Source organism: Rattus norvegicus, chromosome 17 (assembly GCF_036323735.1).
Source record: "Rattus norvegicus strain BN/NHsdMcwi chromosome 17, GRCr8, whole genome shotgun sequence".
In the NCBI taxonomy this organism is placed as follows: Eukaryota; Metazoa; Chordata; class Mammalia; order Rodentia; family Muridae; genus Rattus; species Rattus norvegicus.
This window is the reverse complement of record NC_086035.1, coordinates 88,115,650-88,141,294: the sequence shown is the minus strand read 5'-3', so window position 1 is coordinate 88,141,294 and position 25,645 is coordinate 88,115,650. Positions and strand designations below refer to the sequence as shown.

The window sequence follows — 25,645 nt, the reverse complement described above, 5'->3', positions numbered from 1 at the left end:
GGAAAAAGTCTTCGAAACAATGACTCCAGGATATCCGTGAACCCCACAAAAGTGCTACATTTCAAAGGAATACCTTTGTGTTTTCAGTTCAAATATCAAGTTAGCTAGCTAGTGAGCATGGCTCAGAAACCTGAGCCGGTCAGCAAAACCACTGCCTTGCCTTATTTGGATAAATAACAGCCTCAAAGACAACTGGTTTGGGAGTCATGCATGCCCTGAGGCTAAGCTTGGCAGCATCTCTGTCCATGCCTTGCCTGGCCCTGCTCTGCCTTGCCCTGCTCCAGCAGATGTAGAAGTTGAATCAGCTATCACCATCCTGTCTCAACCAGGCTGACCCTGATAGAAAAAGTCCCCACCACTGCATACTAGATCTGCTTCTTGGTGTTCCAAGAGTACACAGCCGGACGTGTGGGCATCCTGCTCCCAGGAGAAACCAAATGGGGAGTTAGAAGCTCAGCAACTACCTGGAGTGATGTCATGCTCTACATGACAAAGTGGTCACATCAGGGAAGGAGGGAGGTAATCTGGGTCTATATGTAGTAAGGCATATGAAGCAAAGTCTTAGTGATCTAGGGAGCACTTTTTGAAGCCCCAAACTACCACCAAGAACATCTCATTCCCTTTAAAGACGAACAAACTCCAGATTGAACCAAAATAACATTCGTTCTTGCAGTGCTCAAATCAACATTCAGTCTCTCCCTCTTTTCAGTGTGTGTGTGCACATGCATACACATATTTTTTCACTTAAATTTCTTCCCTTTTCTGAAAATTAACATTGGGTAATTTCTCCCAGGATAGACGGGAACACATGGGTCAGCAAATAGAGGGAGTTTCTCAAAATCAGGATACTGAGACATTGGCTCTATGTTGATGATCTCCCCTCTGGTACACTGACATATGTGATGAGTTCCCTTTTCAATTCTTTAAGGGTTTAATCAACTTAAGCAATTGTAGCCCCTCCCCATCATGGTGATCAAGGAGGGAGGCAGAGTGTGCTAGGACAACCCCGAGTTATAGCTAATAGGCTTGGTTTCTCCTAGGAATTTCTTCTCCATCATGTTTTCCCAAACTTCACCGTGGCCTTGACAGTGAGTTTCCCTGAGTCTATAATTGTGTTTCTAAGAAATGCCTCCTGTGCTTATTCTTCTGGGGCCATGACTATTAAATTGATCAAATCACTGCTGTATTATCTGGGATATAAAAATGCATAAAAATTATTTTTGATTCCACCAACAAATATTCATGGCTTTGTCAATGAATTGTGAGGCCAGACAAATTGAATAAAATAGATAATATCCTCTTGAATGTATTCATAGGAGGGTAAAGAAAACGGTACATTCTATTGGAAAGCAAAAGATCTCATGAATGGATGGCAGTTTTGAATGTAGGCATTGTATAGCTTTCTGTAGTACAATGATTCTCAACCTGTGGGTCATGATTTCTTTGGGGTTACATATCAGATATTTATATTATGATTCATTCACAACTGTGGCAAAATGATTCTTATGAAGTATCAAGGGAATCAAGGTCAGCAGTTGTTGGACAGAATCTCTGAGAGGGGATTGGAACACCAGGGCTCTGCTTTCCCCGGTCCGTTTTGATTCATTCGTTGGTGGGTATGAAATCCAATGGTTATTGGAAGGGGTGGATACTTTCAGAGGCGCTCTCATTTTAGGATGATTGCTAGGGGCCTGTCCTTGAGGGCTATGGGTTTCCCTGAACCCCTTCCCCCACTGTTGTCTGCTTCGCACTTTCCTTCCACAAAGTGAATAGCTCTCCTCTACCACAACCTCTGGCAGAATGTCCTTCTTTACAGCAAGCCCAGAAACAATGGAGTCATCTGACCACAGACTAACAACTCTGAAAATGTGAGCCAGTTGCATCCTCCCTTCTGCTTCTCTAGATACCTGTCATGGCAGTGGAACTAATACAACATTGGCTATCTGCTTCCCGATGCTGGGAAGGGTGGCTGGGTCAGTTTGTTCAGGGTAACTTGGATAGTCTCAGTATATGCTCAGCTATTCTCAATCCAGCTTGGCCTTCCTTGACCAAAATACTATCTTTCACTATTGCTAAAAATTAAACTTTGGAGAGTGATCAAAGTTCACTGTGGACATGTGTGATAATGCCATAACAAGGCCCACTGTCGGTACAAATGATACCATTTGTACATTAATTATATATAATTAATGGGATTGGACTGGGACTGGTGGCAACAGCTTGTGATCCCAGCTACTCAGGAGGCTGAGGCTGAAGACTGAAAGTTCAAGGTCTTCCTGGGCTACAACGTGAGTTAAAGTTCAGTCTGGGCAACTTTGTCTCAAAATAAAATGTGAAGTGGACTGGGAGCATAGCTAAATGGAAAAGTGATCCCCTGTCATGTATAAGACCCTGGGTTCAGTCTACAGCACTGTAAAAACCATTCATGAGGTCAGTTTTTATATTAAGAAGATAAATTTATATACATGAGTACATATCTTTTAATAAAAATTGTGACTCACAATTGCACATTTGACTCATTTTTATGCCCTAGCCACAAGGTGACACAGAACAGAAACTTGCTAGCATTTTTCTAAATGTCTTCAGAACATTGTTATGAATAATAAAAATACAGAAACATTTTAAAACAACGTATTTCAGTCTTAAAATGGCTACATTAACATAATTATAGCTTTGGTTGCCAATTCTGCCACATCTCTCATTTTTATGAGAATACAGAGGTTCTCTTAGATCACAAGCTAATAGGCTCCTTGGTCTATATATACACAGTGAACTCTTCAGCAGATTTCTGAAGCAATGAGGTCTGACCCTGTAGATATCTGGTTGAGCGAATTACTCTGCAGTGGGGCAGATCCCTTTTCCTTCTTGTTTTGCAGTGAAACAGCTGCTAGGAAACATATTTTTAGATCTGCTTTTAAAGGAAAGCAGAAAAGTGTTATCTACTTTGTAGAGTGGTATCTAGAATGTTCCTTCACCCACAACTACATGGTGCCAACCGTCTTCAGAATGTTGTAATCAATGTCTGTCCTTGGAAGTAAGTGCAAGACAGGTCTGTGTGCTCATCTTAAATGCAGGCATCCAGCTCTGAGTACATGGGGTAGTGTTCCATGAGAAACACGCAGCAATGTCCAGACACGCTATCGAAGCCTTCCATTTCGGGTGTGTCTAGACTTCTTGCTCTCTAGGGCTGTGTTTGGCAGTTCTTCCTCTATTAAGGGCAAATGAGAAGTAATAGGTTCAAAGGGTGAAAATGACCAGGCAAACCGTGACCTCTGATGTCACTGGAAAAGGAAAGGGGGAAAAAAAAAACCACCAAGGAAGTTAAGTACGTGTGTGGACCTGGTAAAGGACTCCAGCACAGCGTTCATGCTGTCGGAATGTGGCGTGACTCAGTGCGACTTGTTCGGTGGCTTAAATGAAGCTCTGGAAATTCACACCTTCTATTAAGAGAAGTCTCAAGGAAACGTATCTACACAAAACGACTTCATGAATGCCTCCTCTTTGTGGGGAATAAGATGCTGGAGCCTTGAGAACTCTTCAAGTGGAAATAGACGGGATTTTGGCAACAAAATGATTCATTCTTTTCAGCTGTATACAATCCGTAATAATTACACCTTCCATGAGCCCCAGCTTAGACTTTGTCCTAAAGGCTTAACCCATGGCCTTAACTCTGTGCATTCCCAAGACAAGCTCACCATTTAGGCCCTAACCTCACAGAACCATCACTCATTTAACAATTTCTTTTAAGATGGTTTGAAACGGACCTTTAACTGTTTTACTATAACCAAAACAACAACACTCATTAGCTCTTAGGCCCTTGGTCTTACAAATCTTAAAAAAAAAAAAAAACAAAACATTAAAGAAAATATCTTTAAGACTTATTTATTAATTATATATAAGTACACTGTAGCTGTCTTCAGACACACCAGAAGAGGGCATCAGATCCCATTACAGATGGTTGTGAGCCAACATGGTTGCTGGGATTTGCACTCAGAACCTCTGGAAGAGCAGTCAGTGCTCTTACCACTGAGCCACCTGTCCAGCCCTGTTAAAGACAGTATTATGCAATGACTAAAATTTAAGCCAGGTATAGTTGCACATACCTGTAGTACAAGTCATTAAGGCCAGCATGGGATGCATAGGGGAGACCCCCATCTCAAAACCACAAAGACAGTGGGTGGGGGAGGGGTGGGGATGGGAATGGGTGTGGTGAGGGAAGGAGTGAAGGAGAGAGTACTGGGAGACTCAACTGAATTGAGGGGTCGGGGGCATCTTTGGGATGACCTAGAAACCTAGGACAATGGAAACTCCCAGAAATCTATAAGGGTGATACTGGCTAAGACTACTAGCCACGGGGGAGTAAGGGGCCTGGATCACCCATTTCCTGAACCAGGGAAGACTTCTAATGGAGTGATTGTGAGACCAATCCAGCCACAAAATCTTAGGTCCACAATTTGTCCTGCCTACAAGATGTACAGGGGTAAAAGAGGGTGCACAATCTGAGGGAAGGACCAACCAATCACTGGCCCAGCTTCAGACCTATGTCATAAAGGGGAGCCCACTCCTGACACACTGATGATACTCTGTTATACTTGCAGACAGGAGCCTGGCATAACTGTCACTAGAGAGGCTTCATCTAGCAAGTAATGGAAACTGAGGCAGGAGCCCACAGCTAAACATTAAATGGAGCTTGGGGAATCCTGTAGAAGAGGAAAGGTTGACGAGGCCAGAGAGGTCAAGGACACCACAAGAAAACCTACAGAGTGAACTAACCTGGTTTCACAGGGCTCACGAAGACTGAACTGCCAACCAGAGAGCCTGCATGGATGGGCCCAGGTTCTCTGCATGTGTTTAATAGTGTACAGCTCAGACTTCACGTGGACCTCCTAAAGCAGGGGCAGGGGCTGTCTCTGCCTACATTACCTGCCTTTAGATCCCTTTCCCCTAACTGGGCTGCCTTGTCAAACCAGAATAGAAGACACTCCTAGTCTACTGCAACTTGATGTGTCAAGGCTGGCTGATAACGGGGAGGCCTCCCCTTTTCGGAGGAGAAAAGGAGCAGTGGGGGAGGTGAGGTGAGATGAGAGAAAGAGATTAGGAGAAGAGGTCGGCGGGGGTCGGAGGGGAAGTTATGATCAGAATGCCAAGTAAATAAATAATTTAAAAAATTGTACAAAACCAAAAGGATGCAAAGCCCCCTTTCCCATGTGTCACCTAGAAAGCAGAGGTGCAAGCGGTCATGGGAGAGCACGCCTTTAATGCCATCACGAGGGAGGCAGAGGCAGGCGGATCTCTGAGTTTGAGGCAGCCTGGTCTACAAAGTCAGTCCAGGGCTGGTGATGCTGAGAAACCCTGTCCAAAAAAAAAAAAAAAAAAAGAAAGAAAAAAGAAAGAAAAAAGAAAAAGAAAAACAGACAAAAACAAAAGCAAAAACCAAAGCAAAAGCGGAGGTTCACGGGAAAGACAACTTGGCATAGTTTGGGTGTAGACCATTACGCCTGCACACAAAATGTCAGCAGGCCAGACCTGCTCCAACCGAGGAGCTGACCATGGGGTGCCACTGCAGCGCCTCACCCCTTTGTTAAGCCAATATTTTTTGTTTCATTCCAAGAATCTCATAATCTGAAGCAGCTGCTGTTTCTCACTTGACTCAATGACCTACTCCCCTTCCATAAAAATACAGGATAATCTAAATTTGGTTAGTTCAAAAATCTATTTTTGGTGCTGGGCTCATGCATTTCCAATTAATGAATCCTGGCTCTGTCAGGATTTCTGGCTGGCTTTTAGTAAGATAATCTAGAAGGGAGATGTGGGCTGCTTTCTGAAGAATAAATGAAGCCACATTATACCCGCTACAGCCATGGACGGCCTCAAGAAGACAGATTTATAGCTGTCCCAAGCTCACCAAGGAACAAGGTGGAAAGCCAGGCATGGGGGCTACTGTCCTCATGGAGGCCTCAAAATGATGCCTGAAGTTGAAGAAAACCTTGGCTACAGAGTAGCCTCAAGGCAAGCGTGTGCTGCATGGAGTACTGGCTTCTCTCTGTCTCTGTCTGTCTGTCCACCCATCTGTCTGCCCCCCCATACATACACACACACACACACACCACACACACACACACCACACACACACCACACACACACACACACACACACACACACACACACACACACACACTCCAGATGACGCCCAGGGGGTGAGCACAAAAGCCAAGGCCAGTAGGAAGTGGCAATGGATGAGGTTAATGGGCTTGTCTGAGACCCGCGGCTTCAGCTCCAGCCGTGTGTCATCCCTTTTCTGGTCTGTAAACCTGACCAAATCTCTCCAGCCACGCTCAGCCTCTTGGATCTGATCTTCCAGGTGAATGATTTACAAAAGTTGATGGCTAAGACCCTCTTTGGAGCTTTTAAGCCCAAAGATTTCAAACTCGTCAGGCTTAGTCACTGAGGGAAGGAACACTGACCATCCTGGTTGGGTACAGTTCCTGAGTCATGAATCTAAGGGAGTATTTCCTCAAAAGCAGATGGGACATTTCTTGCTCCTACCATGGGGGTAAAGCACAGCCGAGAGAAATGTCGCTGAGGTGACATGGATCTTAGAAACACATTATTAGCACATCATTCCCCCTATGCTCAAATTTATATGAAAATAACACACTCACCTGAGATATTTTGGGAAAGGCACAAAAATTAGTCAGCCTGCCTCAGAGCAGGACACCAGACCTGGGGACCCTGGGCCGATATGGGAAGGTACAATCTGGCACAGTCTGGACCGCCTTTGTGGAAACCCACAAAGAACACGGGATAGTGGAAGAGTAGCCAGGAAACAACCTATGGGAAGGAGGTCTGTGGCTAGAAGGCTGGGATGCACGTGCCGGTCAAAGGCCACTTCTGCTAACATCAAAGAAAGGAGGTGTGGCTTGCGTGTGAGAAGCAGAGAGGTGTGGCCAAGCCTCCCCACCAAACAGAGGCAGAGGCTTTGAATGGGTGGGGGCTACAGAGCATCTGCAGAGGAGCCAGGTAGCCTCGAGTGATATTTACCTGGGCTGCTTTTTCTGTCAACGCTGGATACAAAAGTAACAACAACATAGTATATATTCATTTGCAGAGGGAGCTCCACTTTGAACTGTTCTAAATTTGCTCTAATAGAGTTGGATGCAGGCTGCCTTGATCCTGAAACCCCAAACCTGTCTCATGTGAGCAGCTGCATCCAGGGTGAGAACTTTGCATAACAAATCACTAGGTGTTTTCCGCTGTTGAGCTGAGGTCTGTATCTTCGGAAGGGGCAAGGCGGAGCACAGGAGAAGGTTAAAGCAAAGCCTGCTGCCCTAACTCCAGAACCTCCCCCTTTGATGTTCTTTGTAACGACTCAACTCCATTACCAAACTCACTGACACACTGACTGCTCTGTCTCACAAACACCTGTGGTTTTATTCTTTTTGTTTGTTTGTTTGTTTGTTTGTTTTGTTCTCCCCTCTCCCCCGAAACTTAGCGTTTATGGAAAAGAAACAGTAGAAGCCAGCAACATAAACAGTCATTCATCTGGTGCTGACTGCCCTCACCTTAACTTGTAACCTGGTCCCTGGGATAAACAGAACATCGGCCTGAACTAGTTTCCGGCCTGAACTAGTTTCCGGGTTCCTAATTTACAAAACCAAATAAAAAAGAGAGCCCCAAACAACAACAGCAAAATCTCCCACGGCACCAGATAATATTTTGACACTGAGTAAATATGATATTTACAGTGATATGATACAGACAGTGGATGCTGTCTGCCCCGAAATGCTTGGGGATTGGTGAGGCCACGGGGTGTCCCAAGCAGACACAAAGGCTCTGCAGGGAAAAGCCTGGGTTTAAATCTCTGCTGCTTAGTACTGTGGGATCTTGTCACTTTAATCTCCCTCGGCCTCGATTTTCCAATCTTAAAATGGGTACTAGTATTTATGCTATTACCAAGCTGACTATATGAAACGGTACATACAATGAGGCCCAGTGGATACCAACGTCCTGCATAGTTAAATCATCTATAAGGTTGTGTTCCTTTAAGAGGAAGCTGATGAGCTTAAAAGGGCATGTCCCACATTAAATTCATTTAAAAGCACTCTATAACGTGATGTCACACAGAACCACTGTCGCAGGTGAACATGATGTCTGCCAAGGGCTTCCAGGTAATCATTAAACTCCACGTAACAGGCTGTCTAGAAACCAGACACTTGTTCAGTGTTCTCCTTTTATTAAAGAATTTAAGATGAATTCCCCAGGGAAAACTTCCCCAGAATGCTACAAGCCACACACACACGGCTTTCTCTCTTTCCTATTCAATTTTCTCCACTTGATCTCAGAACGGAACGAAAGACAACATCTTTAAGAAAATACTGAATACTGCCACAAACCCATAAACCAAAGAGTCCCCGTTCAAGCAAACTGCACTGACTCCTTCAAAACCTTTGTTAAACTACAAGGTTAACCAGAAACAGGCTCCTAGATCACGGATCTGTAGCTCAGAGACAGCCCCAGTGGGATTAAAAGGGGGTCTTTAAAACCAGAGAATTCCAATAACAATGATATCACTAGCTTTCAAAGCAGCATGCAGGAAGTTCCTACAAATCCTTCAACTCCAGGTCCTCACTGGGGTGAATCCATTAGACATCGCAAGGGAGAAAAGGGTACAATCTGTGCCAGAGCCCGGACAGGGGAGTCTCGAAGGACTGCAGTCTGTTTTAAAGGAAGCAGAGCTCTTACCTTTCATCTTCCGTGGTCTGTTCTTTTGTAGAAGAAACTTTCTAGACTCGCAGAGACCTCAGAACCACCCATCTGTCGAATGCTTCCAGCTCTGTCTGTCCTCGTGGTGACTAAATCTGGGCTTTGCTTTCTTACAGAGGGAGCCTTTAGTCAAAACATGTGGTTGAAAGGAGCAATAGCCACCCTTGTTAAAACTATTTCACGGACATCCAGGGCTACCACTTCTCTCTGAGAGTTAAAGCTGCAGGAATGCCTTTTCCCCTGTTCCGGAAATCAGCCTAACGAAAAGCAACGCTGAGCCAACGAGAGAAACGTTTCTTCCCTGTGTGCTGTCTGGCAGAAACTGCAGCCAGATCAAGGAAACACGTGATGTTTATAAATACAATATGGCTCATGTTGTCATAACCTCTCAATGACAAAAAAACGTGTACGGAAAAGGCGAGCAACTATGCAGCAGGAAAGATGAGATCTGCGCCCGTTGAAGTCGCCTATGTGATGTGCATGCTGCCCTCCTGCTTCTGAAAAATGAAGACCTGGGAGCGCGGTGCGAAGAAGTGGGGGACAGACTCTGCATTAAAATGTGCAAGCTGCTTGTTAGTCAGTGCAGTAAGAGCATTTCCTCATCATCGGTAGCACGGTCATCCTCATGGGCTCACTGGATCACAACCAAGACCCACAGTGCTCACTGAGGCAGCAATGACAGAGTGAAGGTCTGGCTTTGCACAGCCTGGAGCTGATGAGGAAAAAACGACAGATGTTGATCCCAGCATCGAGCATTGGCTATTCTGATCTCCTGGTTGGCCAGGTCTGGAAGAGGTGGTTACAACATCTGCTTGGTTTACTGTTACAGCTTCAGGACCAGCAGAAAGTGTGAGTGGTGGATAGGGTTGACTCCACGGTCTAGGGGGAGAGAGATCTGGGGCATTTTATAACCGGGGGGGGGGGGGGGGGTGATGCTCGATGTTGTAAAACCATAATGCTGGTTGGGGATTTAGCTCAGTGGTAGAGCGCTTGCCTAGCAAGCACAAGGCCCTGGGTTCGGTCCCCAGCTCCAAAAAAAAAGAAAAAGAAAATAAAAAAGAATGCAATATAGTAAAACCATAATGCTTAGTTTACAAGTTTGAAGGTACTTGAAATGACAACAACCTGCTCCATCTAAAGGCAAGTTCTGTCCTCAGGAACTATGCACACAGCAATCTGCGGTTTCTTATTTAGGTTTGTTTACTGGAACGCTAGCTTACTTTCTACCGCAGGTGAGTCAACTCCTGGAACTCCCTCTTTGGAGGGAGATAAATGCACATTTGTCAAAATGTGCATTTCCCACCACCGCTTGCTGCATCTGAGAAAGCCAGACTTCCCCCCACACTGTTATTCTCATCTCAAACTCCAGGGAAAATAACCACTGCCCCATTCCAGTGATGGAACGGAGACTACAGGAAGGCAAGCAGGTATTCTTGCCTCTCACGGGGGATGATGGTCTGCAAACCACTGACAGCCTCATTTACAGACCACTGTATTGACCCTAGTAGATAAAGCACTGCCAGGATGCTCGAGAGGAAAATGCTGACCTAAGTAATATCTTCCATGACTGCAGTTAGAGAGGATCTATGCAGAATGGGATACTGAGAGAGCCACAGGGAGTCTGAAGATGAATAAAATGGGACCTGGTCTCTCAGGAATGTATGTGTCAGAAGAGTGCATCAGTAACTCTGGCAAAGGCAAGAGAGGAGAACATGCTAAGAGGATGGGGGTGAAGGGTTGTCCATGGAAGTTCTAAGGAAAAAGTGACGTGGGAAAAGGAAGGAAACGAAAGGTTGGGTGATGAAGAGAGTCACTCCCAAGCTAGGTCTTCGGGAAATGACAGCTCACAGATGTGGTGATGACCCAGGGACACTGATGGAGACTGAGGAGGTGGTGAGGACCACAGAAGAGATCAAGAAGCCTGGCTCTGCGTCCGTCCAGCGCCCTCACTAAGTGTGTGGTACTAGGTGGGCTGACTAACTTCTCCTCTGTATGTGTGTGTGCGTGTGTGCGTTTGTGTGTGCGTGTTTGTACGTGTGTGTGCGTGCGCACGTGTGTGCGCAGATTTCTCTCTCATGTTATGAAAATCAGATAGGAGCAAATACAATCAAAATGCTGAACAAAGTGCCAGGTGCAGACTCAAGTTTCTAATGCCACTGCCACTAAACAGGTGGAAGGGCTGGGCCGGGCAGAGTCCAGCAACACGGGAACAGAGGAAGGGATACCTACTTCCATGTCCTCTTCCATTCCCACAGTGTTATCCAAGACCTTCGGATCTAAAACTTCTATCACAACCACAACAGCCTGGTCATCTCCTCGTTTTCCTCCCTGTATAACTCTTTCTTACCTCCCTCCCTCCCTCCCTCCCTCCTCCCCTCCTTCCCTCCCTCCTCCTCCCTCCCTCCCTCCTCCCCTCCTTCCCTCCCCTCCCTCCTTCCCTCCTCCCCTCCTTCCCTCCCCTCCCTCCCTCCTTCCCTCCTCCCCTCCTTCCCTCCCCTCCCTCCCTCCTCCCCTCCTTCCCTCCCCTCCCTCCCTCCTCCCCTCCTTCCCTCCCCTCCCTCCTTCCCTCCCCTCCCTCCCTCCCTCCTTCTTTCCCTCCGTCCCTTCTTTTTGCTGTGGTTATCTTTTGGGTCATCCTCTGAGAACAGGATGGGACAAAGGAAAAGAAGAAGATGCCATGGAGTAGATATGCAACTGTGTCAAGAAACGATTGAATGGGGCGTGGTTAAGAGCACTGACTGTTCTTCCAGAGGTCCTGAGTTCAATTCCCAGCAACCCCATGGTGGCTCACAACCATCTGTAATGGGATCCGACGACGCCCTCTTCTGGTGTGTCTGAAGACAATGACAGTGTACAATGTACTTACATAAAACAAATAAATAAATCTTTTTTAAAAAGAATGAATAAAATATTATTTTGTGTGTTTTGACATCTTACTAGGAATAACATTTCATAACTTGTAAACCTTATACGTAAATATCAAGAGAGGAAAGCCGGGGCTGAAGACACAGACACCGTAGGAAGCAGTGTCAGATCTGGTATCTGCCTGCTGCGTGAGTCGAGGAAAGGTTTTTGGCCTCTGATTTAGCATCAGGAAAAACTGGAGTCAGCACATCTATTTTGCAGTTATTGACTTGAAACCTAGTTAAAATATAAAGTACTTTCCCATGCTGCTTACTCCACAGACACGGGAAGGTCTGTGATCTGACATCAGGAATAATGGTACACCCAGAAAACACTATGTCTGGAGAGATTCTGCAGAGGAACTAATACCACTCACATGAATTATTATAATTCTGTAAGAAAAAAAAAAAAAAGAAGGCAAGTGGAATATCTGACAAGAGGAAGGAGAAAGGCAGTGACATTAAAGAGAGAGACCAGGAACAACGCCAGCACACAAACTATAGCCTGCAAATGCTTGCACCCTTGCTGTGGGTGGGCCACAAATGTAATTCTAAGCTCTGGAGTAGCAATACAAAGAAGGAAAATGATCATGTACAAGGCTCCCAGTGTCCACACGATAAAAATAAACCAGGAGAAGGGAACTATTCTTGGGAATGAGACTGGGGATATTTTTACAGCGGGTCCTCACAAAGGACGGAAAATGAACATTGCAGCATCTGTAGCACCTTAGCGCTTCTTGTCCTGGGCTATGCCCGCACTTCACGCTCACTGCCCCTCCAGATGCCACACTGGCTTCCAGGGAGCTATGGAGGACAGCATGTTATGATCTGGGCCTTTAAAGGACATACCATCTGCGGGATAACGTGAACATGACCCAAAGGGTTGGCACAGGACAAGAATGTGTCCACTTGCCCCTGAAAGGAAAGCAGGATAGAGAGCATGCAGGAGCTTTTCGCAGTGAGCAGTCTTTCGTTTAAGTTCCAAAAGCAGTTCTCAATTTTAATTACTTTAAAAACATTTTAATGTGGGACCTTTAAAACATAAAAAGACCAAAAAAAAAAAAAATGCAATGAAGTCCTATTACTGTTTTAAGTTTTTTCAACGTTGTTTCCTCTACTTTTTTCTTCCACTGTTTTAAAGAAAACGCCATTCACCGTGTTATTTAACATGTAAACATTTCAGTAAGCTTCACTGTTTTAAGCCATCCTGTTACTCTAACCCATACAGTTGCCGGTTATCCCTTAGTATCTTCTGTTAAAACGTTCCAAATAGCTTTGAAACTGCCTAACGGTTGGTTCATCGTCTTCTGGACAGACACCCAGCCTCATAGCACAGCCTTAAGACCTTGAGCACTTCCTCCGTGCTTTCTCGTGCTGGTAGTTTGTTAGAGGAAGGAAGGGGAAAACTGCCCTTTAATGTGTAAAAGAAGAAGGCAAAGTCCATTTTGTGTTGCTATAGCAAAATATATGAAGGTTGCATTTTTTTCTGGGGTGCGGGCTACTGTTGGCACCAGCCATCATTCTGGTGGCTAGGACATCTAGATAGCGTGGTGCAGGTGGATGGTGAGGGCAAATCTGTTAAAACAGTATGGCAAAAGAGCAGAAAGTGTATGGGTCATGTAAGTAAGCATGCGAGTGGCCTCACGATGATAATCATGGCTGCCGTAATTGACCCGGCGTGGGGAACTAAATGAATCCTTTTTGAGTTGGTTCCCTGAGGATCCAACACTTTACACCAGACCTCTAATAATCAATCCACCTCTCATGACCACGACATTGCAGGTCCCATTCCTGATACAACAGCCTTTAGGGAACACACTCGAACCATAGCAGGCAGACATATATGGAGACATAGGGCCCTCCAGACGCCAGGAACAGGAAACACTTGACACAGGAAGCACAGAGAGGCCGTGAAATGTGAGCACGGCCGTTAAAGCAGCGGAAGTGAGCTATGCACCTTGACTAGGAGGCTAGCTTCCTGCTGCACTAGCACCTCGTTCCTCTAGCTAAGTAACTGCGTTCCAGAAACAAGTCTTTATCAGCGATACAGATACGGACTCACACCAAGGTCTGATTCAAAGTTTGGTCTTAAGGATTAAAGGAAATTACACTTGCAAGTGCCTAATAAAAACTTACAAAAGAGCACTTACAGGAATATTAATGCATGCCAAACGGTTGTCTGTGAGAGACTTTGTGAGTGACAGGGGAAGGGCTGGTGAACGGTTTAATATTTTGAAGGACAGGCATCCGAGAGAAGAATCACTGATAATTCAATTAAGAATGTTTTTATTTTTAAGTATGTGTACTTGTGTATATCTGTGTATGGGTTTGGGTACAGAGTGCAGTGCCTGAGGAGGCCAGAGGAGGACTCTGATCCCTTGAAGTTAGAGTTACATGGAGTTGTAATCTGCCAGATGTGAGTGCTGGGAACTGAACGTGGTCCTCTGGGAGAGTAGCACTTGCTCTGAACCACTTGGGCCATCTCTGCAGCCACACACTCAGTGTTTTCAAGTCTTTCCCGTTCTATTTCCTGAGCGTGCGTGGGTGAACATGCAGCACGAGTACACACAGGCACAGGCACTCCAGCCTTCAAAGACAGGGATGCAAGAAAGATTTTCTTCGATGTTGTATACTAGAAACACTGCAAGAAAATCAACGTGAAGATAACAGCTAAGAGGCTACACACTTGGCTTTGGAATCACAGGGAGTGGATCTAGGAATACATTTCGAGGTTCATTCATGGGGATTCTAGTGTTTAAACAGTAGTTAAAGTGGAGAGAAGAGGAAAATCGCAAGTTCTAGGTCAAGCTAAAAGAAGAGACAACCCAAGAAAGACAAAAGAAAACGTGCAAAGCTCAAGCTTCGTAAAACTTGCCTGAACGTGCCAAAGCCACTGGGGAGTAACAGAAAGGTCTACTGAGTAAGGGAAGCTAGTTTGGCCGTGGTGTGCACAGGAAGCCATTGGTTTCTAAGGAGACCGTTCTTCGGTGTCAAACACAAAGCTCAAACAGAAAACAACTGGAGAGAAGTAACTGACTTGGGTATTAGTAGTTAATTCAAGATGGGGAGTGTGTCCTAAATGCACATCGAGCAGTTGTCTGCATTCAAGTCAAAGATTAAAGACAGATGAGTAAGATCCAGGGTGGGCAGAAAGCCTTTCACAGTGACGGCAGAGGATTCTGAAAAATAATATCAATGTCCACAAGAAATAGAGAGGCCTAAATCATAAGAAAGCCATCAGGATTAGTGAACAGGAAGCCAAAAAGCTCTAGCCACAAAGCAGAATGGATGACCTTTGAGGGACATATAATTTGTGAATAAGCACATAAGTTATTCAGAAGGGCCTGCTCCATTTGGGGGTAGGAGGACTGCCCTGGGAATTAAATTATCAAACCTATCTGATATAAGGAACAAAAGAACCATGTGACTAAATTAGACTGGGGTGCTTTACAGCCACGTGGAAAGAATCAACAAGTTCAGAAGTCCAGTTATGGATGTTCAGTTCTAGCCAAGAAGAACAAGGCTCATTAGACAGAGGCCTCGGCAATGTTCAGCTACATGTTAAGGGAGCAACCAGACGCCTGCTTCCCCACCAACATAAATCCCATGTACACTCAGAGGCCCATAACCTCAGAGTTAATACTTTGGTCTAAGTTGCTTCCTGGGCCACACCATTCAATCATAAAACCGCTCTGGGAGAACTGCCTGGAACCTGTAGTCTGACATTTCTTCTGACTCGAAGACCAGGTATTAAAGTCCTTGTTTACGGAAAGTCTCAGAGGTCATGGCGGAATGCGGGCATCGCTGTTACAGCTGCTCGGCTTGTCCCAGTTCACATCTGTTCCCTATGCATGCTGAAGGAGTGGTCAGCCTGCAGGTCTGGCCCAGGCTGTCTCTGGAGGCTGGTGAGTGAAGTCCAAGGACATTAGGGGTCTGCAGTGACCGATGCCTGCTGTAGAGAGCTGCTCTGGTGCTGCTTGCATCCAGGCGTTAAATTCTGTACAAAGCGATGCTACCTAACCTTGCTCCCCAAATTAATTGGCCACTAAGCGACGAAAGCCTGCGATTGAGCAGTAGGTAGATGTAAACGAGTTTTCCTGTACCTGGCTGGAGGCCTTTGGAGAGAGAGGGGAAAGGAGAAAGGTCACAGAGGAAGAGGAGGAAGCTGCCTTGAGGGGAGATGGACGTTGAGCGATTGGCCAGGAGAAAAGCAAGAAACAAGGGACACCTGGCTGGGGTGTTAAGTTAGAAGAGTTTGAAAATCTGCCCAATCCAGGCTTACGGCTTGTAAATAAAATACCGGGATTGCGTGTGTTTTATACGGGCTAGAATCTAATTCCCGTTATAACATGAATGTTTATCACTGACCCCTTCAAGGGCATACTCACAGTGCCAACACACAGGAGGACGCAGTGCGCCTTGGCCTACCATGCAGCTTGGTTTAGTCTACAACAGCAATTGATCTTTGCTCTGTTCCCTTCTGTTCTTCACCACAAACAGTGACGTCTCACAGCTGGACCACAGGCAGGACTTAGCAAAATGTCCAGCCCTTTCCCGGCAAGGCAGCCCCATTCATGAAGAGAAGAATCAGATCCAACCCGCAGGGCCTAAAGACGAGGCTCTGAAAAGTTTCCACATCTTTAAAGTTTCTAAAATCTGGGAATAGGGTCTTAGTTATAGGCTTCAGAAATGTTTCTGAAAGAGCTTTTTAAATTTCTCCTTTCTGAGTAATCTTTATTAAAATATAAGGACTTTCCTGCTAACTACATTGCAAACATTTGTTGTCTCTCATTAGAGGGTAATAGCTGAGTTGTTCCCCCCCTTTCTCTCTCTCTCTCTCTCTCTCTCTCTCTCTCTCTCTCTCTCTCACACACACACACACACACACACACACACACACACACAGAGTAAGAGCGAGAGTGAGAGTGAGAGAGCGAGAGAGAGAGAAAGAGAAAGGGAGGGAGGGAGAAAGGGAGAGAGAGAGAGAACGAGAGACATTGACATAGAGAGAAAGACAGAGAGAGAGAGACAGAGAGACAGAGAGAGAGGAGAATTCAGCGTGACTAGTCAGTTCTTAGACTGGTAATACTCATGTTCTCTACAGACTGTTCTTTACACACATGGCTGTAAACACATGTTGCTCTACTATACTAAATTTGTCATCATTTAATACAGCAGCAAAAAGAAATGCACGTGCCACGTGAGGAGCAGAGAGCAGCTCACTCGCTGGAAGTCCAATAGATGATGCCTAGATTTCATTGACAATAAAAAGTTTCGTTTTTTTTTTAAAGTTGAACTCTAGTGTCTTGTGGGTGTGTTTGTGTGAACACTTGTACATGCACTGGGGAAGGGATGCACTTTGAAAAATTGATTTTTTTTTAATCTCCCACCTTTGTTTTAGCTACACATCCATTCCCTAATTTGATCTTCAGACTCTTACAAAGTTTTCCTTCCAAACATTCCTAAATATTATAAATATTTGGTTAATCTCCTGAGATGACCTAAATCTGGAGAGTTCAGCTCCCAAATCATGTAGGCATTTATATTCTGCCCTCAACACGGTTCAGAGAAGATTTGGCAGTGTTTACTATTAAGAGCAAACAGCCCTCACTTAGCAAGTGAGCAGCCGGCGAGGGTGTTGGCTACTCTGACAACAAGAGCTGCTTCTCCATAGATCTCATGCACTTGATTTTATTTGTTTGTCCTCTTTTTACTGAGTGAAAATATTGCAACAGATTCTCTAGTTAATACATTACGGAGCAAAGATACCAATATAGAAGGCCTTCAGGATATCTTTGATATCTTAGGAGTGAAGATTTTTTGGGGTTGAACCTCCAGAGCAGCCGAAAGGGCACTTGCTAGCATCTGAGAGGCACTACTAAAATACATAAACAAAGGGATAGTCATGAAAAATAAACTCCACGCTTAGTGAATGAAAGCAGAACCTGCCCCATTCTCATCCCTTGGCTCCAAATGACCAGGAAACCGGATTGTTTTACCAATGAACCAATAAAAAGTCACCAGGTGAGATGAGCAGCACGGACCTGGGAACCGTGGTAGTCGGGTGTGAGAAGAGACAGTGTGAAATGGGAATACAGTCAGAACTAGGACAGGGGTACTCACCCTCACGTCTCCGTTCACGGCTTTTGCCATGTGGTTAAACGCATGTGAAGGATCCTTGTTGTATACTTTGAGAAGGGATCTGTCTTGGATATTCCTGGAATCAAATACATCCATCACTGTGGCAGACGAAGGAGTCTGACTCTGGTCATTTCCTCTCCCTGCCCTTAAACAATCAGGCAAAAGACAGACAGACACTCTGCCATTGTCTGCCATGAACCAGACCAAAAAAAAAAAAAAAAAAATCCTTTCACCATAGCAAATAAGAAAAAGAACAAGAAAAATCACTGGCTTTTCTTCCCTTCGCTTGTTCCTAGGGAACATGTTATCCTTGCAGCATTAATGCCCACCCATAGATATCAGGTAACGAGAACTTGCTTCCAAACTTCAGAGTGTGGAAAAAGAACACTCACAAAAGCAACAAAACTCCAGTATTTATACTACCTTCAAGAGACTTGGTTAATACTTAAATATTTAATTGTTTACTTTGTTTAAACATTCCTCTTTATCCAATGAATGTACATATAAAAATGATTTTTCTTTGCTTTCAAACATGCTCAGCAAGGGAAACAAAATGTGTACAGAATGTAGGGGAAAAAGAAAAATCAAAGAGACCAACCCCGGTATGTTTAACAAAGCATTCTTTTCCTCCCACAGTGCATTTTTAAAAATACTTCCCTCCATACATGTCTAAACACAAAGGAAATATGACACATTGAGTCTTTTCTGTTTTTGATCTCAGTTCTTAGAGCCAAGAAATCAGACTGCAGAAGACGACAGGGGTCCTACATCCTGCTCAAAGCCTACCTTCAAATCACACAAGAGTGGCCCATGTATGAAACCCTTTTCTCGCCTTGGGCTCTTCTGCAAGGGTCACCTCTGGCCCATTTATCCAATGGCCATTGCTTTCTTGTAGGTGTTCTTGCACTGAGTGGGCTGATCACAGCCACTGGAATCCTTGGGTCATGTTTGTGTTTTAAATGAAGTGGAGGATTATTGGATGAGTCTTGTTTCTTTCTAAATATCCTCCAGTCACTGCTCTGAAGCACCAACTAGTCCTAGTGCTTCATGTGTCAAGTAGCTCATTAGAAGTGAGCAGGGGTGGGAGTGGCAGGGCAGGCAGCCCTTGTTACTAACAGGGCCAGGTTAATGCAAAAGGGAGAGAGAGTCAGCAGTTAGGACGCAGGGGTTCATGAAAAGAGCCCTGCCCCTGCCTAGCAGACATCACCTATGACATGTGAGGAACCCAAGAATCTCACTTGCTGTGAGAAAGGCTTACTGCGGTTGTAAATGTATTTAAAAATCTAGGAGCTTGGTCACGATTAATTTAGAGAGATGCTCATCCGAGATGAGCCAACAGCAAAAGGCCAGTCTGCACTTACGGTGGCATTGCCATTACAGCAGCCTGACCTGAACTCTCTTCAGTACCTCCCTGACGAAAATGTATGAAGTCAACACAGTAAGAGCTAGTCTAATGGCCAGGAAATAGGTTCTGACCATTAGGCTATGTTTGAGAACACAGAAAGACGTGAATGGGCGTCCCACGACTTCGGAAGATTAAAGCCATTGTCTTGAGTTACACCTACTTGGTAGTCGTATTTTAAAACATATAATGTTTGTGGTAAAAAAAAAAAAAGTTTCCACCGATAAACCTAAATGCAATTAAGACATCGTATGTACTAAAGCTAGAAGTCAGTTGGTACAGGGGGGAGCATACTTAGGATTGCTTAGGGTGAATGATATATTCCCCAAGCAAAAAATTTATCTTGAACACTTTCAGGCTCGTTTTTCACACTTAAATTCAAGAAACTGAAAAGCAACCTGAGGAGAGAAAATGGCGGGCAAAAGGCCAACGAGTTATCATTATTGCAATAAAAAACATATTTGAGCATTATTAGTGCATGCATGTGTGTGTGTGTGTGTGTGTGTGTGTGTGTGTGTGTGTGTGCGTGTGTATATGCATGTGTGTGTGTGTGAGCAAATAGGCCACCGTGGACTTGCTCCTTGAGGGCAAATGCTCTTCTCTTGAGCTATGCCCTTAAATTACTGTGTTAAAAAGCACCTCTCTCCCAGCAAGCATTGCTCTTCGTTGTTTTAGTAGTTGGGGTTCCACTGAGGAGGAACATGACTGTTTTCCATCTTGGTTCTTCCTATGTCTCCTCCTGACATTTCCAAAGAAGGCAAAACCAAGGCCAAGGAGCCATACCTTGAGTCTTGGGACAGGCTGTAGAAAATGGTAAGTCATGGCCACATGAAAGCATTTATATAGGCAAGCCCAGCCCAGTCACTCCCCAATCGCTTCCTTGCAGCCTGTAATCTGTAGCTTTTGTTTATTCTCACCACTAGTCGCTACTGCTGTTCCTCACTGCCTCTCCCTGTAAATGCAGAAACAATTGCCTTGAAATGGTCTGCCCATGTGAAAGGACCACATGGATTTCTGTCATCACAAGAAAGTGCTTCAAATATAATGCGATTACCTCTTTTTTAAGTTTATGTTTTGCAAATTTAAAAGAATGGTGGCAGCTTGATTAATAATTTATCTAAAAAGAATAACCATGACTTTTCAGTGGTCATCAATATTTAAACCTGTTTTCCAAAGGCAGGAAGTTGCACAACAGATGTAGCACCTGTAGCTTGGGGCATGCGTCAAGTTCTGCAAGCCCTATATTACTCATACACCTTGGCAGATGTCTCAGAACGTCATCTGGGATCACTGTGAGATATGGATCAGCTTGCATTCGTGTTCTGCAGGCACAGTTTACAAAGTGCTATTCACTCTTTCCACAATGAAGAAGCAGCAGGGGCTGCCATCCCCAGGGCAGGGACCAGAGAGTCCGAGTCCTGCCCTTCATGATTTGGGCTGAGCATATAGTCAGGATTGGTGCATGTGTGTGTGCGTGTGCGTGTGTGTAGTTTTTAATTGGCTGTGTGCTCTTGAATAAGACCCTTAACTTTGATATACCCGAATTTCTGGTTCCATAAAATGAAAGGGTTAGATTAGCCATGATAAAGTCATTTGACTTCTAAAATATTTAGGGACTATACCATCAACTTCTTGTTTATATGGATTTAGATTTTATTTGTCTGGTTGTTCGTCTGGGACAGATCAGAAGGGGGCCTTGGTTCTACAGCCAAAACCACTGCAGTTAATGACAAGGCTTCGGTCCCCTTGCTGCTAGCATTCCTGTGAACCTATACAACTGGGTCTCCTAGAGAAAGCCCATGAGCCACGTGACATCTTTTGGGTAAAGGATGATGTTCTAGAAATGGAATGTGAAGCTGCTTCTCGGCATCCTCTGTGTGAACGGAGTCTACTGTTTCATTTTAGACACGTGGAGCATAGGTGAAGACCCAAGAGGATCATTACCTAAAACAGGCTCTGTCGTGGGAGAAAGAGTACTTTATGGGGGAGTTTGAAAAATTCAGCTTTAAATATGCCTTTAGCTCTTGGCACTTCTTGACCACCTCTGGGCTTTAGTTCCCTTGCTTTTTAGATAAAATGCACTGCCGGATCATTTATATCCTTTTCAGCTATGATATAGACAGAGCGAGTAGCACATCCAAAGGTCTACCGGGAAGAAATGTGTTCTCATCTTCATACTTAACTGTAGGCAACCAGAGGGCAGATTCCCATCTGTGTGCAGTGGTCCTGCCAAATGTAATGACTGGGCACTTGCCATCAGGAGGAGGAGAAATTCAGACTGAGCACAAACTCTAGACATCAATTACAGTCTGAAGACCCTCAGAATAAATAAAATAGGTGTAGAAAATCACACTCTAAAACAACATCACCCAGAGGTAACTACTCACCTCACATCATTTAACTCATAATAGACATTTCTGCTCTCATCCTTGATGTAGATGGCAACACTGGGTGACTCCAGCATCTTCATGGTGAGCTGCTGTGGAAAGGCACTTACAAAGAGAGCGCGGATCGTGTCGGCGCTGGTGATTTCATTCGGCATCCGCAGCTGTTTGGTTTCGTCTCCATACTGGAGGTAGAGAACACCTGCATGCAAAGGAATACACAATCGTCAGTCAGCAGAGGCTAAAGGCACTTCTACCACACTGGGACAAACTTGAAAAGCAAGTAATGGGGGATGCTTATTCTATAGAATGCACTATCTGGTTATCATATAAGCATCCGGGTTCTTTGGAGTCTGGGCAGGGGTTAAACAGGCCTTTTCCCTGCTTTTTTAGAATCAAAAGGACAAGGAGTTAACCTTATCACCTACAGCAAAAGACAATATGACTGTCCTCACAAAAGGTATATTTAGGGCTCTGACCCTGCAGGACTATTTTTAGCACATATTTCATTAATTGGGAACATGATTATTATAGCAATGTTTAAGATTCAGTGCTCATCTTAGTAGTTCATTCAGGAACATATCAAGTGGAAATGGTAGCACATTTCTGTGGGTTTTTTTTTTTTTTTTTTTTTTGTATAGCTATAATGTTTATATCAATGGGAGAGGACACAAATACCATCACCGAATGTCCACTGAGTTTCAAGGGGGCATATGCCTCATTCTGGCCAGTGAAGCATTAGCCAGTATGTGGGAAATGAAGACTTGATGCGTGCTGGCATACTGGATTTGTTTCTTGTTGAGCGAGGGTTGATGTTCGCTCACAGAACCCACATTTCAAGACTCCAACCTAATCCCAGAAAGAGGTCTCATGAGTGGAAGCCCTGACTGACTGTTCCAGCAACACATCCATGTACGGCTATGAACAGTGGATGAACACCTTGGTCGTGGACTCCCCAGCACTGTGACAGAAAGAACATGTCCTCACCAATCACTGCTGCAATGACCAGTAAATGACAGTATTAGTAGTCTCAAGCTACCATTTTTGCCTCTGTGACTTGAATAGCAAACGTCCCCCTGGCTCATACGTTTGAACACTTGTTCCCCAGACAGAGGCACTGTCCGGGTAAGTTGTGAGACCTTTAGGAGGTGGAGCCTTGCTGGAGTGAGTATATCCCTGGGGGCAGCATTGGAAACTCTATAACCTGGCCCCATTTGCTCTTCTCTTTTTGTTTAATGTGGATGAAATGTGATCACCCAGCTTCCTACTCTTGCTATCCTGTCTTCCCTCCTGTTGTGTTTTCTCTGACAATGTTGGACTCTGGGACTGTAAGGCAAAATAAACCTTTTCTTTCCTAGTTTGTTGTTGTTGGTGGTTGTCAGGGTATTTTATTATAGCAACAGAAAACAAAACAAAACAAAGCAAACCACACACTTGCCTTCATCTGCTATTTGGATATGGATAACTAAAACATTAAATCAAAGATGAGGAGACTTTGTCTGGATCCTAGAGCTTGTGTCTTTGTGAGAGGCTATGGGAAGTAGACTAACAGGAGTGTTAGTGGGAAGAAACTGAAAAAGAAACAGATGCCTTCCAGCTAAAAATGGCATCTCACCTAACAAACGTACCCTCCAGAAGCTCCGCTGAAATAGTAAGGACATAAGAAAAAGCACACACTGAAGAGTTAAAAAAAAAAAGGGGGGGGGAGAGTAGATAAGATTCGAATGAGAGACAGCTAGCACTAAAATCTTCAAGGGAAGAACTCATTATGGAGTGAGTCAGACTGAAGAAACCCTTGGGTACCAGGCTCCTTCTGAGAATGGGCATGAAAGGACAAGGCTCCGCTCAACTTCATTTCTCCCCAGTGGCAAGAGGCATGTTTAACTTTCTCTTCCCTCGACACCCAACCAAGGACCCCTCATCGTGCTCATCCTACAAGATGAAGGACTAAGCTGAAGATTGAATTCTGGCTGATCAGCCTGAAAAGACAATGCTAGGCACATGCCACTCTAATGTAGGAACTGGGGCAACTTCCCTAGAAAACTGAGTGGCCCAGAGGAAGAGACCCTCAGATTCTGTGAAAGAGCCAAGCCAGGAACTTTGTATGAACACCTGCCATCAGGTTGGGATGTCTTTGTCTCCCTCTTTGATATTAACAGACTACCAAGCACTTCAGATGCTTCAGGAAAGCACTCAACATGAAAGAAGAGAGCACGGGGGGTTTTTATTAGGCATCTTCCTTCCTAGAAAAAAAAAAAGTTGAGTAAAAAAGAGCAGGAAAAACAAAGACAATTTCAAAAAACCAAAGTAAAGAAAAGAGAATACGAGATTGTCTTCTCCCTCTCTGCAACTAAGGATCATGATACTGCAGACTCGAAGGTTCATGAACTGTCAAACATACTCAAGCTTGTCACTGATACATGGACGATCATAGGCCCCATAGGCTCCCAGGGGCAGGGGAAAGTCCCAGAGGAAAGACCAAGCATCAGAAAGATGTTATCTTTCTCAATGTCAACCAGGAACCAAAGGACAACAGAGCAGCACTTGAGCCAATTGGTAGAAGGTATTTCCCATTTAGGGTTTACATGGCACCAGCCAGATCCCTATTAGTACTAGCTTCTCAGTGAGGGTTTCCCTGGATACCTCCCCTAGAATTTCAACACCCATTTTCCCTATTAACTTATATCCTGTCCTTGTTTTCTTTCTGTTCCTTAACATTTCTCTCCAGATGCTACAAAGTCATATCTTAATTCTTGACATCAGGCTGGAGAGTGCAACTGCCAACTGGGTATGATACACAGGTCCTATTAGAGGTCGTGACATCCAGAGAGGATGGGAACCATGACTTTGCAAAGAGAGGGGAGTGCTATTCTCCCACTTGGTTCATGGAAGGTATTTAAGATTAGGGAACTTCTAAGGTTTTCGTTGTTGTTGTTGCTCTTGGTTTTTCTACCAAAGTGCCTATTGTACCATAGGTCTTTTCCCCCATCTTTCATGTATGTGGTGTGTGCACATGTATATATACATAGATTTGTACGTGTATGTGTATGCACATGGATGCCTAAGGCTGATATGGGGAGTCTTCCTTGATTGCTATTCACTAAGGAAGGGCCTCACAATCAAATCCAGAGTGCATCGATGTGACTAGTCTTGGAAGCCAACTTGCTCTGGGGATTCACTCTCTTTGCTTCTGATATACTACACATTCAACAGCTGAGCAGTATATATTTATTACAGGTTCATAATAAATATATACTGAGTGAATTAATGCATATTTATTAGTCATCTAAAGGGGACTTTAGATTAGGGACTCTCTGAGCTCTAAGTTCTTCTAGATGGCATTCTTAGTCTCATAACATCTTGCTTGTGAATTAATATAAACCTGTCCCCATGTCAACTTTGTGTAATAGGCATGAGTAGTTCTGTTACTCCTTGCTGTCCATCCCCTGTCAGATCCTCAGGGAAAGAGTTTTCCTGTGTTCCTATGAGGTCACAAATTCATTTGAATGCAGAGAAAAGTTTTCAAGCCTATCTGATCACAGATTCTGGAATGCTTTGCTCCAAATGTGAATTATGGTGACTGCCCCATGGATTAGCTTAAACCACAAGAAAAGTCTACAGCTATTCCTGAAGGCTGGGCCTGAAACAATCCCCAGGAGAGGTTTGTATAGAACTGCCTTGCAGCAGTTCAAGAGCACAGCCTTGCCACCCCAAAGGGCCTGGTTTTCATCCCTACATCTGCATTCTGTACGTGTATGTGCTTGAAATAAAATTTAAAGACTCTGGGGTGGAAACAAATTGGGCCTAAACTCCATTTACCTCAGGTCTGGCTGGACAGCTGCCAGCTTGGTCCACACATCCAGTTACAGAACGTGACAGCCCAGAGAGCATGGGACAGATGCCTTTGCAAACAGAGGGGAGTGGTGTTTTCACACTTGATTCCAGAAAGGTATTCAGAGATTCTTAACACTCAGAAGGAATTCTCTCAATAGATGACGGCATTTTATTGGCACAGCGATAAACTAAATCCACATGGTTTCAGCAAGTCAGTG

General features: G+C 44.5%; 1 protein-coding gene across 27 annotated transcripts in view; it reads right to left on the bottom strand.

Moving 5' to 3' along the window:
• The window catches only part of Etl4 (enhancer trap locus 4), a 463,673-nt gene that overhangs the window by 71,864 nt on the left and 366,164 nt on the right, over positions 1-25,645 (bottom strand). For 19 of the 27 annotated variants that reach the window (XM_063276268.1, XM_008771907.4, XM_039096217.2 and 16 more), the window contains 2 exons: positions 21,597-21,795; positions 17,790-17,883 (listed from right to left, as the gene is read on the bottom strand). In XM_063276268.1, the coding sequence (XP_063132338.1) occupies positions 17,790-17,883; positions 21,597-21,795 (293 nt within the window). Of the gene's footprint in view, positions 1-8,742; positions 9,656-17,789; positions 17,884-21,596; positions 21,796-25,645 lie in introns of those variants that run through there. The other 8 variants (XM_039096225.2, XM_063276273.1, XM_063276276.1 and 5 more) reach the window with 5 other exon arrangements.